Genomic DNA, 14,303 nt, shown 5'->3' on the forward strand with positions numbered 1-14,303 from the left:
GTTTCAATAAGAACAATAAACGCTGCTAACTATTGTTACACTTCCATCAACACCTTAGAGAATCAGTAAACACCTATAATGGGTTGATGGTTTTTAATGAGCCTTTTTACAACAAGTGCTGTACTAAATACATTAAAAATACCTTTGACTAAAATGGCTTCTTCTCAATCTGTAAAAAGAACATGGTTGAACTCAATACTGAAAAGTCAGGTTTACACTTTGGGTGCTGAACTGTAAGTGCTTCCCTATGACATTGTCTTTTGAATATGAAAATATTCAGTTCAGTGCTGGCAGTCCTCAACGTGTGGGGGAGATGGACACAAACTGTAACACTCTTTCAGTTCTACTCTCTAGCATGGATGTCCAGAGATATTCACTTTCTTCCAGTTTAGCCCTTTTTTCTGATTAGTTTCTTCTCATGCATCAAAGACAGACCCTTTGAGAAATGATCAAATAAATGGAAACTGAAGAGGCAACTTGCATACTGTACATAGACACAACCACAGCGCAACAAAACCACATACAAACACACACACACTCTACTTATACACATATATACATAATGTACACACACACACTTGCACACTGCGCAAAAACATATATACACACATCCACATTCCCTAAGCAGTGGAGCTACTTTTCTCACAACAGTCCACAAGGCCCTTTAAGAAGAGGAGGTGATATTCCCAGAGGATACGACGGTCTCCCTTGGCGAGTACTCTGGCTCGTCCTTATTGGGGTGAGACGAGTTGTCCGACTTGCTTCGGCTGAACTCTGCACCCATGATGGGCCGAGAGAACTTGCCAGAGGGCCGGGTGCAGACACAGCAGCACATGAGCGTTTTTAGGAAGGCGCGGCGCATCTCGTTGCTGGTGAGCGTGTAGATGAGGGGGTTCATCGCCGAGTTGAGCACGGCCAGGGCCAGGAACCACTCGGCTTTGTACAGGATGGCGCACATGCGGATGTCACAGGCCACGTCCAGCAACAGGAGGATGAAGAGTGGAGCCCAGCAGGCGATGAAACAGCTCAGCACGATGATCACGGTCTTCAGCAGGGCCATGGACTTCTCCGAGCTCTTGCTGCTAGCGCTACCCCCGCCGCGGCCGTTGGAGACCTTGCGGAACACCAGCTTGCGGCTGCGGGTGCGCACCAGGGCGTAGATGCGCGCGTACAGGACCACGATGGCCATGAGGATGACGCTGAAGACGGTGGTGCAGAACAGGATGTAGGTCTTGTGGTAGAGCGGCAGTACGGTGGAGCAGCTGGGCATGCTCTGGATGCAGTTCCAGCCCATGATGGGCAGGCCGCCCAAGATGGCTGCAATCAGCCACACGGTGCTGATGAGCATGAAGACACGGCACGTGTTGCCATTGTTGTGCAACTTCATCTTCAGCATGGTGAGGTGGCGCTCGATGGCGATGGCCAGCAGGCTGAAGACTGAGGCTGCCAGGGCCACAAACATACTCCCCTCCCGGAAGAACCACTGTGTGGGGGTCAGTTTGTATGTGTTGGCACCTGACAGCAGGATGTTGGCAGTGTACACCACACCAGCAAGCAAGTCTGATAGAGCTAAGTTCCCAATAAAGTAGTACATGGGCTTGTGGAACTTCTTGGTCCTCCAAATGGTAAGCAGGACCAAGACATTCTCAAGGATAATGAAGCAACATACAATGATGAAAACCACAGAGTCCGCTTTGAGTCTGGAATCCTGCTCCACTTTCCGGAGCTTCCCTGTGAAGTTGTAGTGTCTGGCTATTAAGTCGGAATACATGGAGTCACCCATGGCTCTGATTTGAATTTAAATCCTACAAATTCTGTAGTCCACCACTTAGTCCACTGAGGGGCGATGGCAGGCCAAGGCACAGCTGGCAATGGTATTCCTTAGCACTTGATAGGTTGTCATTGCAGACAATCAATCAAATAATCCTTATTGCCACAGGATGTTCTGAGTATGATCTTGGGCCCCATCATGAAACTCCTAAAAAAAAAACAGGGAAAATACCGATTTAGAACAGTCATAAAAAATAAAATAAATGTATGACTGTCTAAAGTAAAATACTATTTAATACTCCTTCACTTTTATGTGAAATGAGGACTGAGTATACAGTAGACTAATTCAGCATAAAATACAAGTGAATGGGAGACAGAGGCAATTCTTTTGTCCAATCGTAAATTAGGGTACATTTTCATGTGGAAATGTGTGATCAAATAAAAGCAAACGAACAGAAAAGTCGGACCCCTGGCCGGTTCTTTATGGATATGATGTTCATTATGGTAACTGATTCTGGACTGTATGCTGAATTCCACAAGATGGATAGGTATCGCACTGATGCATGAGCTAAATTATCATCATGATAGGCTATTTTGAACTGTGCTAAGAATGAGATGGGTGGTGGGGGGGGGGTTGGTGTGCATTGGGACGCTATGAAGTTATTCAATGTTTTTTTAACGTTTTTTAAAAATCCATAAACTTCAGGAAAATACTTGCAATAACTATGTAACGGAATCTCTCAACGTGAACTTGAAATGCGCTTGAAACTCACGTTATTTTGTTCAAACGTATTTTTTTTCGATTTCTTCTGTGTTAAAGATATGATTAAACAGTTAACTTAAATTACTTTCGAAAGGCACAACTTTGATTTGCATTCTTATTGATGACCAGACGCTAAAACTAATTCGGCCGTGTAAATGTACATTAATAAAATCTAATCTAGAAATTAAGTAAATGTTTCCTTACCATAATAGTGGTCATCAATGAGAATATTCCAGGTATCAACCTATATTCGCACAAATCCTCGAATCAGAAACTTTTTTATATTTTCCAGCGGCTGAGTTCTGTGTGTTTGCGGCGTGATTTCATGGAATGAGCACCGTGCGCAAGAGAAGCTGAGTATAAGCAAATCTTTTTATCAGTTCATACCACCCCTCCCTTCCCCATAAAAGGAAAACTCCACCCAAAAACTATTTTTTGGTATTTGTTTCATTAGTCCATTGTTGATATTTTACCTACTCATTCAAAGGTTTCTCTTTATTTTTACTTATTTTTTTTACATTGTAGAATAATAGTGAAAACATCAAAACAATGAAAGAACACAGATGGAATCAGGTAGTAACCAAAAAAGTGTTAAAATATATTTGAGATTTGAGATTCTTCAAAGTAGCCACCCTTTGCCTTGATGACAGCTTTGCACACTCTTGGTATTCTCTCAACCAACTTCACCTGGAATGCTTTTCCAACAGTCTTGAAGGAGTTCCCACATATGCTGAGCACTTGTTTGCTGCTTTTCCTTCACTCTGTGGTCCAACTCATCCCAAGCCATCTCAAATGGGTTGAGGTCGGGTGATTGTGGAGGCCAGGTCATCTGATGTAGCACTCCATCACTCTCCTTCTTGGCCAAATAGCCCTTATACAGCCTGGAGGTGTGTTGGGCCATTGTCCTGTTGAAAAACAAATGATAGTCCCACTAAGCGCAAACCAGATGAGATGGCATATCGCTGCAGAATGCTGTGGTAGCCATGCTGGTTAAGTGTGCATTGAATTCTAAATAAATCACTGACAAATGTCACCAGCAAAGTACCCCCACAGCATCACACCTCCTCCTCCATGCTTCACGGTGGGAACCACACATGCGGAGATCATCCGTTCACCTACTATGTGTCTCACAAAGACACGGCAGTTGAAACCAAAACTCTCAAATTTGGACTCAAATGACTCAGAACAAATCAGAACAAAGGACAGATTTCCACAAGTCTAATGTCAATTTCTTGTGTTTCTTGTCCCAAGCAAGTCTCTTCGTATTATTGGTGTCCTTTAGTAGGGATTTATTTGCAGCAATTCAACCCTGAAGGCCTGATTCACACAGTCTCCTCTGAACAGTTGATGTCTGTTATTTCAACTCTGTGAAGCATTTATTTGGGCTGCAATTTCTGAGGCTGGTAACTCTAATGAACTTGTCCTCTGCAGCAGAGGTAATTCTGCGTCTTCCTTTGCTGTGGCGGTCCTCATGAGAGCCAGTTTCATCATAGAGCTTGATGTGGTGCAGAACACAAATATATGTGGCTTAAAATAATTGTTTTTCAATTTTTTTGTAATATTACATTTTAGTCATTTAGCAGACGCTCTTATCCAGAGCGACTTACAGTAGTGAATGCATACATTTCATACATTTTTTTTCTCCGTACTGGTCCCCTGTGGGAATCGAACCCACAACCCTGGCGTTGCAAACACCATGCTCTACCAAATGAGCCATCATTTCTGGATTTACAATTTTTAAATAATAAAGACAGTGATAATAATGAGAATATTTGTCCGTCATAATAATCATAAATGCTAGGCAACTGGTACAACCTAAACCAACTAAAATCATCATCATCATCATCACTTTAGTAGGTCTGTTTTGTTTGTAAACTTAAATGCTCCTTTGGACAATGCAAACCCTTTGGTGGTGAAGGATGGCCTTGGCTCATTTCTGAGTCAATTGCTGTCAATCAAAAGTGCATAGCTCAGCCATTCAGCCTCGGAAATGAACATGTATGTACTAAGAAAATCCATTGTAGAATGGTAATTGCAGAGTAATAAGCTATGAGTTAGTAGTCGATAGATAAAATGTGTATACGTTTTATTCAAATCAATAGGGAGAACAGAATAGCCTGCCTAAAAATACAAACATCTGTATTGAAGATGTGGTGCAGTTGACTTACTAACATGAATTTAGATAGTCTAATGGACGCAGTGAACACAGAGATGACTACTTATTATGATACCTATTATTACCTACTATTACTTTAAGTATTGGCATAGCCAGCAGTAATTGTGGTCGTAATAATACATATAAAACAATAAGGATACCAATAATATTATTATTCAATTGTGTTAATAGAAATCCTTTTGTTTTCATCTCTGGGAATGCACCAGCTGTGCACATTAGCCCCCCCCCCCCCCCCATGAAGTAAAGCTATATGTGCATGAGTAACCGCCCTTCTCCATCGTCTCTGCTCCCAGCTCCGTCCCCTGTGGGTCCCAGCTCCATCCCCAGTGCCCCATTTCTTCTGCCCATTAATCACATGTGCTGCTCCCTCTGTCTCTTCAGGTTTTCTGCTCCACCCAGCCCTCTGCCCTCAGGGTGTGGGGCAGTAAGGAAACATGGCATATCCATACCCTCTTCTGAGTGTGTGTACAGTATATCACCCATTCCTAACCATCCTTTCAAACATGATGGTGGCTGCATCATGTATTGGAGATGACTTAACCAGAAATGCCCACATCTGTAATGCCAAAGTTCCTTTCACCAAGTATTGATGTATTCATAGAACTATTCAATCACGTCATAACATTTTCTCGTGATTTCTTGTAATTAAATATTTTCCTTTAAATCCTTACGTGTTTGTGTCTGTGTGTGAAAGAGAGCGCATAGAGTGAGGAAAATGACTGAAAGGAAAGAGAAAAACATGGAAAACTAACTAAGGAAACCCTTCCTTCAAGAGGTCTCTTTGGTGCATTCTTTGACGGGGGAGAATATCTATATGCATGCTCCAGTTGGTCGTCTGTGAGCGAGCGTTGGCACCATCGCTGTCAGCTCTCTGGACCATCAAACCAAGTGAGAGCAAAAGCCTGCATGCAGAGAGACACAGGGTCTTACATTTTGGGAAGCTCCACTGCCATTCCTCTTTCTTTGTTTATTTTTGATCCCCTTTACTTAGACGGAATTCATCCTCGACAGGACTCAGCCCCACTTATCCTCCTATAGTGGTTGCTCCCGACGTGGCTTAATTGAGGCGAACATCAGCATGAAACTAAAGCAAATGGGCACATAGATGGACCATCCAGATAAGCTCTCTGGACTTCATATACTAATAATTTCACTATAATAATTTGCTACAGTACACATTGCTGCTGTACTTGACACATTTCTTTACAAAAAGGGTTTTGAAAATGTATGAAACGAGCTATATTTCACTGGGTTGCATGACGTCGCTATATAATGTCGCTATATAATGTGAGAACATAGCACCTGACTTTAAACGACAAGTGTCGTCTTTCATTAACAGATCCTAATTTGTGTACTCAGACGGTCAGGGATAGTTGATGACTCGCATTGTTGCGAATGTGAACCAAAGCAGCTGGGACCTTAGGCTAGTTAACCCCCCCCCCCCCAACCCTTCAATGTCCGAGCGGTCAGTGGGAGAGTAGCCATGCAGAAAAATACATGGAGGGGCGAGAAGAAGAAAGGAAAAAGAGAATTAACAAACAGTGGTTTGTGCTTTTATGAGCTCCACAGACTTTGTTTCATGACTCTCAGAGGAGAGAGTTAAGGAGATGAAGTGACATTGGCCCAGTAGTGGTGCGTGAGTAAAATCACTGGTAAAACCAAGGCCCTACGTATTACAACCAATGTGTTGTGATAATTGCGTTGTTTGGCGATCGTGATATATAGGCCTGAAGGTCGAGACAATAAGAAGAGACAGGGGCAGAATAAATTCATCCACACCTTTGTTTTATCCCAAAACTGGATAGCAACCTCTGTCCAGTGAAGTCCACAAAGCATATTGCACGTAACAGACAGAACGTGACCTACAGCATGATCAAGCAAGCTAATGTTTCCAACATTTTTGGATCACTAAACAAAGAAAACAGGAGCTGCCTCCACTATTCCAGCACAATTTCAACTTCAACATTTCAACATCATCAAATCACCTCTGCTTAGTCTAACACAGTGACAACTAAAAGATACCATAAACAATTTAGTCCAATCAACGTAAGCTAAATATAATGTGGCTGTCCAGGTTCTGATTTCTGTGTGCGTGTGTGTGCGTGCGTGTGCGTCCTGCTTGTAGAGAAACGCCAATGCCATCCTCCTCTTTTTCATGTTGAGGAAACAGTCGATCACTCTGTCATACAGTACATGCTTTTATTTTTGTTGTCCTAGGCTACCTGGCTAAAATGCTTGCTCGCTAGTCTAACTTCCATTCATGGGCAACGTTAGCTAGTTAATATTAGCCTTCATCTAGTTACATATTTAACTTCAATCCTTTCAGGCCAGGGGCACAACAATGTATGAGTTAATGGTTGGATCAGAATCGCTATTATAATCATTGGCCAGTACAAAGAATTAAGTAAAACCCAAATCCCTATCTCCGTCCATGGCAATTTAGGAAAGGGACAATTTTAGCTAGCCAGCTAGCTAGCCACCGGAGGACAACAACACAACAAGATGCAGCAATTCAAGTTGTTTCTGTCAATGACTAATACTCTCAATGCGATTTGATAGGAGTGATGCCAAAATCTAAGCTGGCTTCCCCTGACACTTTTTTTCGGTGCTCCAGGACCATTCACAGTTGAGCTCGCTCAGTTTAGCTCAACGCTGATTGGCAAATGTTTCATACTTTTTTTGTTATCAAGGAAGGCAAAATGCTCGCTGGCTTCCCTTGCATTCAATGCTAGGAGCGGCAACAATGTAATACTCGTTTGGACCAAACATCATCAGATAGATGGCCTACACGTAGGAGACAGAGGGGGCGCTGTTTCGCTCACTCGGATGCTTTCTCCTGTGAGATACATTCAGCCTCTTGCGAATTGAAGGGAAAATGATGTAATGTTTTTTAATAGTTTTCTTGGTATTTTTTGGGGGGCAAGCCTGTCTTCCCATGGCATCCATAAATACACGCCCCTGCATTGGCCCCATAAGGAAGAGGAGGGCTCCGTTGACTCACAAGTACTGGAAATGCTCCATCGTGCTCCGATTGATCCATCATGATACTTCAACATTGACATTCCACACGTCCTTGTGCCAGCTGAATTTGGCATCTCACCACCAACCCATTCCACTCTCTTTTTGCCATCTCTTCATTCTGTTGCATCTGGTTGGTTCATCATTGTTTTTATTTAACCTTTATTTAACTAGGCAAGTCAGTTAAGAGCAAATTCTTATTTTACAATGACGGCCTACTCCGGCCAAACCCGGACGACGCTGGGCCAATTGTGAGCCGCCTTATGGGACTCCCAATCATTACCTCAGTCCTTCTCTAGGCGCAACACCAACATAATCTGCATCTAATATGTAGCTCCACAACCGTACAGTCACACCAACACAATCATTGGATTGAGAAAAGCCTTGAATGTCTATGGGTTGATCATATTTTGTACAATACACCCCCCCCCACTCCATACAAGTATATGTTTGATATACAGTATGTACCCATACAAATACAAATACCCAGACTTAAATTGATTCATTGTTTGTGTAGCATATTTTTCACAGGATACCAAAAAGTATAGGCTACAGAGATTGTAAGTCAAAGTCACACGTTCAGAGGTCACGTCTGAGCATAGCATACCCTGACACAGCCTAGAAACTGACGGCGAGGACAATGAGAGCGCATAGGCTACTCAACTCAATAGGCGGTACTAACTCTAGGTCTATGTTGTAGTTTAGCATTATACTGTAGCCATTGGTCTGGACGGCGAATTAAGTATTGAGTGCAAATCAGATGTTAAAAGAAAGCAATACATACAAGAAAGAGACAAAGTGCTGCAGGGCAGGTTAAGTGCAGCAAATTATTTCCCAGTAGCCTACTACATTACGGAACACACCAACATCAATTCAGTCTGTTTGGTAACATGACTGCTGTTCTGTTGACCTTGCCGGGTGTCAGTGTAGAAAAGGAAACCCCTTAAAAGAAAAGCAAGAGTGGAAAAGAGAGTGGAGAGGAAACCCACAACCATTCTTATTGCTTTCCCTCAAAACAAGTGATTTACCTAGACGTGAGTTAGAAAATGGGGTGGTTTTAAGGTGGGGAGTAGCGTAGGTGTTTTTGGAACCCCTTCAAGTCATGGGTCGTAAAATACCTGTGGGTGTACTTACAGTGTTAAACTGCTCTCATAAAGCATTCGAGAGGAATATGATCTCAGGAAATGCTCAATGAATGAGAGTACAGAAAGCTAAATGAATTTACTATGGTTTTTACAAGGCCTCCTAGGGTTTCATGTTACTTTAGGTAGACCTAAGTGTTAAATGGAAACACATCTGCAACAAAGTATGTCCTATATCTAGATGTCTATTACTCGCACATAAGACGCACTGACAAGCACAAGTAGTATGGATGGCATAGTTGAAAATAGAAAAAAACTTACTTAACAGCTTACTCTTCAATGTCTTAGCAGGATTTCAATGTCCCTGACCAACCACGAGCATGAAAGTGAGTTCCAATTCTAATTATCCACCCATCCACCACTTATCTAAAATCTTGTTTCTAAGATCAACAAACAAGCCCCAGAGTTCCACCAGTTCAACCAGTCAAATATAAGTTGTAAGGGGAGGGGAAGAACAACATTTCATGAAAGATAACAATCACCACATCCTTGCCTTTTCCCTCCGAAGCCCTAAAAAAGTGACTTTTCTCCTTCCTCCATCCGGTTCTCACAGTCAGTATAGATAGCGCCAATCAACCCCACCCAAAACGCAGCTTGGGACTCTTTATTGACATCTTGACCATAAAGACAACATACAGAAAGAAGCACTGTCGTCAAAAAGCAGACCAAAAAGACAACCTTGTCAGGTCAAAACACTTTAGGTTGATCAGTACAATGCATTGAATTATTGAATCTTAGATGATAATGTTGCAATTTGATTTACTTCCCAAACAGAGGTAGGCCTACAGAGCATAGTAGTGAGATTCTTGCCATTTAAGAAAGTCAGGGTTAAGCTTTCAGGACACATAATGCAATGGCATGGGAGTTTTTCCTAGCCACCGTGCTTCTACACCTGCATTGCTTGCTGTTTGGGGTTTTAGGCTGGGTTTCTGTACAGCACTTTGTGACATCAGCTGATGTAAGAAGGGCTTTATAAATACATTTGATTGATTGATTGATGATCAGTAGAGATGCCAATGAGATGCCAAGTCAACCATATTGGGTGAGATTGCAAGGAACAATGTGTTCTACATGCTCCGCACTTCATTTGGCTTTAAATTCCTTACCAGTAATCATCTCCACATGGCTAGCTGTGAAGTCCCTGGAATGTCTCTCAACCCCCTAAAGTGAAATTGTTGACGCTTCCCACTGGCCACAGACGTTAATTCAATGTCTATCCCACGTTGGTTCATTGTAATTTCATTGAAATGACGTGGAAGCAACCTTGATTCAACCAGTGTGTGCCAAGTGGGCTCAGTCTTTTCCCTTTTATTGACAAAGAAATCATGGGAGCTATATTCCCAAAAGGAGGGATTCATCATCAAATGCAGGACTGGGAATGGAGATGGTGTAAAATTGTCACTATTCGTTAGGTGTTGTGAACATTTATTTTTATTGGTTATTTCAGTTCTATTATTTCAGTTGTCATGGTGTTCACTGTGAATACTGTAACAGCATAAACGTACCTGTCATTAAAGTGAGAATTGTGGGAAGCCTTGAGAAGTAGCCTAATGCTCTGGGTTAACACCAAGGTCTCTAAGATGGGAGACTGTTCGGGACATGCCAGGACTGACCGTGTGTGGAATATTGGAACCATTGCCTCCTGACAAAGTGTCGTGGTTGTGTGTGCCATCTACATAATCTGTTGCTGGACAAGAGAGCAAAAATCTCCATGGAGACCATTGTCCAGAAAGCTGTTCGGATTCCCTTTGTTGTCGGGGGGCAAATCTGAGCACGACGGGATCCAGCTCAGCATAAGCCTTTCGGCCAGCCCTCGTTTATTAGAGGGGCTTTGCAAATTTCTCAGACAAAAGAGTGCTTTATGTTTTAAACACAGGACTAAAAAATAACCACACACACTTGCCCAAACGCACAGATCTTGAACAATGTTATGTAAGGAGATATCAGGCTCGTATCGCTGTGGTCAGAAAGAGTGGTGGGGAGGGGAGAAGTGAGAACAAGCTACAGAGAAGTCACTAGTCTTCTGTTATCAAACTGGTGTTCAAATCCAGTCATGAAAGATCCTAATATCATCTGTCAGCTTCAGTGGGAAAATTTAAGCAGAAAAATCTTTCCTAGTAATAATCTCTGCAGGAATTAAAGACATATTTTCGTTTTGGTTGGTTTCTCTGGAATTAGAGTAAAATAGTAAGTGTTAATGTGTGCATTGTAATATGCAGTCACAACAAGCAAACGGTTTCGGGCGTACATTAGGTGTCACGTGTAGACCTCGTTTGCTCATCCCACTAGTGTAGTCTTAATTCTTTGATGGTAAAATCACTGTTTGGTCACACACTGAATTGGTCAAGTACTCTAACAGTTGATAAAACATTTTTTTTTAAAAATATACTCAGTAAATTGTTTTTGCTCGTTCATTTCTGCGGTTCTGACATGGCAAACAGTATACTCTTATTTTTAACTGTGTCGTGGATATGGATAATGATTTTCAGAAAGACTAATGGCTGCTGTACACTGGTTTTTGTCATGACTGGATAGATTATTATTTCAGGCAAAGGTCAAATAGGCATTGTCCTGTAAAGGGTTATTCTTGTATTGGTCAAGTTCAAAGACACAGATGCATGAACTGTATCATTGCCATATTATCGTCATGCTAACTTGCCTCATCCATTATAGCTAATAACATAACATGGTGTGAGTGGGATCCAAACCCATGCTTCTTTTGGCAAGGCTTTTTGTACTGATATTAGAAATGCAAACTATGGAAGGACATCCCCATCCCTAACTGTAACTTGTATAGAACTGTGCAACTCCCACTATCACTCTGATTGGACATTTTGGCCAGTTGGGTCCTTCACTTACGATCTACTCTGTCAGAAAGCATTGGTTTGGAATCAGGTCAGAGGCTCTATTTTGTGAAGCTCTCTCTGTCAAGTTTGAGCTCTTATAGCAGGAGCGAAGAACTATCCACTCTTCCACCAAAACACATATTAGGATGTCTGTCACGTCACATTGTGTCTCTTTACGATGAGTCTAACGTTACAGTAACTTTGGGAAATTCACTTCCCCCAGTGGAGGTTTTCTTGAGGGAACCAGGAGAATGAAATGACACAGGCGCATTGACACTGCTAGTTCTTCAGCTTGTCACCATGGTGCGGAGTAAACTATGCCAAGCCCTGAAAAGGGTGAACTGCACTCTGAGGAAAGAGTCTTTTGTTGGAGTAACGCCCCCTTCACAAGTTTCCTCTTTCTCCTCATCTTTTCTCTATTTTTCAGAGTCTTTCAGTCGAACAGGAAATGGGATTTGGACAGGTCATGAGTCTTGGTCTCTCTCCCTGCACTGCCATGTAAGAATGCGCCATGGACCAATCCTAAACCAATTTGAGCTTACCCACTAACTAACAGGCCAAGCTTGCGGCAAACATCACATTGTAAGTCCATGTCTGGCTTTTTGTTTCTACATCCAAAAATGACTTTCAATAGGTCTCTGTGTCTTTGAAATTTCAAAACACCATTGACAGATGATGATCCTAAGAGGTCAAGTATTACTGAAGGTTCTTGAGCTAAAATGATTGGTCAGTGGCAAACAAAAGCCTGCCTTTCCAGACCAATTCATTCTGGGACAGCCACACTGGATGTTGTTTATGGAACAAATTCCCTGCTGGCAGGCAGGTCCCTGTTATCACATCTAAAATGGAGATGTTGCTGCATATATAAACATTGTGCTCATGTTTATACAGTTTTGCATAAGAAAACAAAGTACCCCAGTACGGTTTATTTCTGCTGTCAACAGAAAGGTTATAAATGTGACTCGTTTCAGGAAACTAGGCGTATGGTGCTCATCACTACATCACAGGAGTAACATTTGTCAAAATGCGTTTTTGGGCAGAGATGCCTTCTGGAATATGTTAACTTCCATGTACCTTAATAACAAACTTGTATGCCATCTGTAAATATGAATACAAATTGTTCAATTACGAGCCTAGTTGGTTTAGCCACGGAAAAAGTCAGGAACCTTCCCGCTAGCCATGATTGGCTGAGATAATGGATTTAAAAAAATATATTTGGTTTTTTATTTCTTCTTTATTTAACCAGGTAGGCCAGTTGAGAACAAGTTGGGCTGGACATGCCGATAGATGTGTTCTGATTGGTCTGCCATGTAGCAGGCTTCTGCATATAACACGAGCTGCTCAGTATGTGTAGTTAATCCTTATCTAATGCAGCTTTTTTGAAAGATATCATGAAGAACTACAAATGTGTTGCTAAAGCTCTCCACTTTCTGGAGGACCGAGGTTTGAAATCAGTGGAATGCCCGGTGGAAGCAGAGTATGATAGCTAAGGAGATGAAGAAAATTCAGTCGTTTGAATGCAAATATGCAGAGGGAGTCGAAAAGAGAACACACAGAAAGAAGGCTGTTGTATAAAACACCTGTCTCCGGATTATATCTTCCAACCAAGGGCAACCATGGCATCCGTGACAGAGAGGGAGAGGCGTTCCTCCATGTGTACGGATAAGAGAGTCTAGCTAGCTACATTTTCAGATATACATTTCTAATTTTGTTAGAAATTCGTTTTCATTGCAAGTGAAAGCGTACTGTTAGCTAGCTAGCTAACGTTAGCTGGCTGGCTGGCTCGCTAGCTAACGTTACAAGTATGATCTGTGTAGTAATATTATGCGTATCTCAGAGCCATTGGTAACATTATGAGTTGGGATTGTGACTCATTTTTTAGTTAGCTAGCTACATGTCTAAACAATAGACTCCACTCATCAAGTAACGATTTCACTGTACCGTTTACACCTTCTGTATCCTGTGCATGTGACAAATTTCCTTTGATTTTATTTGATATAGTGTGTGTTTACCAGAGATGGTAATGTGAAGAACAACATGACCTGCAACAAAGTGAAATTAGCATATAACATTTGGCCAACGAGATAGCGTCCAAGTTCTAAAATTCTCCGGAGGAATGCCCTACATTGATTTCGTCACACTCACAACCGTAAGCTATTTTCTGTAATTAGCTGGCCATTAACTTGTAAAATGCCTGTAGCACAAGCACATGGCAGGGACAGTCCACAGTATGTCATGCCAAAGTTTTGACTGTTCTTTGTCTTTTTTTCCAGCCCTGTTTCCTGACCTGGGATCTGTTGGTACACACTGTCCATGCTAGAGGCACGACGCCCCTAAACAATGACCTGGCTCGAACTGACCGGCCAAAAGACTTGACCCAGGATGTGTGTGTGTAACACAGGGCTTAGTCAGAGAGGAAGTGAGGTCACAATGCAGACACATCCCTGAGCCTGAGCCCTAGAATGGCTGGGAACCTTCCATAAAAGGTGGGGCAGCCAGGGGGAAGACATGGGACGGCATACCCAACCTCTCAGACAAATATGACTATGACACATTACTATTGTTACAATGACCATGGTGATTATTAT

The 14,303-nt window shown here is 42.2% G+C and overlaps 1 protein-coding gene across 1 annotated transcript; it reads right to left on the bottom strand.

Moving 5' to 3' along the window:
* Positions 1 to 258: 258 nt before the first annotated feature.
* Positions 259 to 2,876, bottom strand: LOC106613588 (sphingosine 1-phosphate receptor 1). The gene is made up of 2 exons (XM_014216005.3): positions 2,738 to 2,876; positions 259 to 1,978 (listed from the first exon to the last, which is right to left on the bottom strand). The coding sequence occupies exon 2, from the start codon at positions 1,781 to 1,783 to the stop codon at positions 665 to 667; it is 1,119 nt and encodes a 372-aa protein (XP_014071480.1). The 5' UTR covers positions 1,784 to 1,978; positions 2,738 to 2,876; the 3' UTR covers positions 259 to 664.
* Between the last annotated feature and the right edge of the window lie 11,427 nt (positions 2,877 to 14,303).

The sequence above is a fragment of the Salmo salar genome, chromosome 10 (assembly GCF_965601325.2).
Source record: "Salmo salar chromosome 10, fSalSal1, whole genome shotgun sequence".
Taxonomy (NCBI): Eukaryota; Metazoa; Chordata; class Actinopteri; order Salmoniformes; family Salmonidae; genus Salmo; species Salmo salar.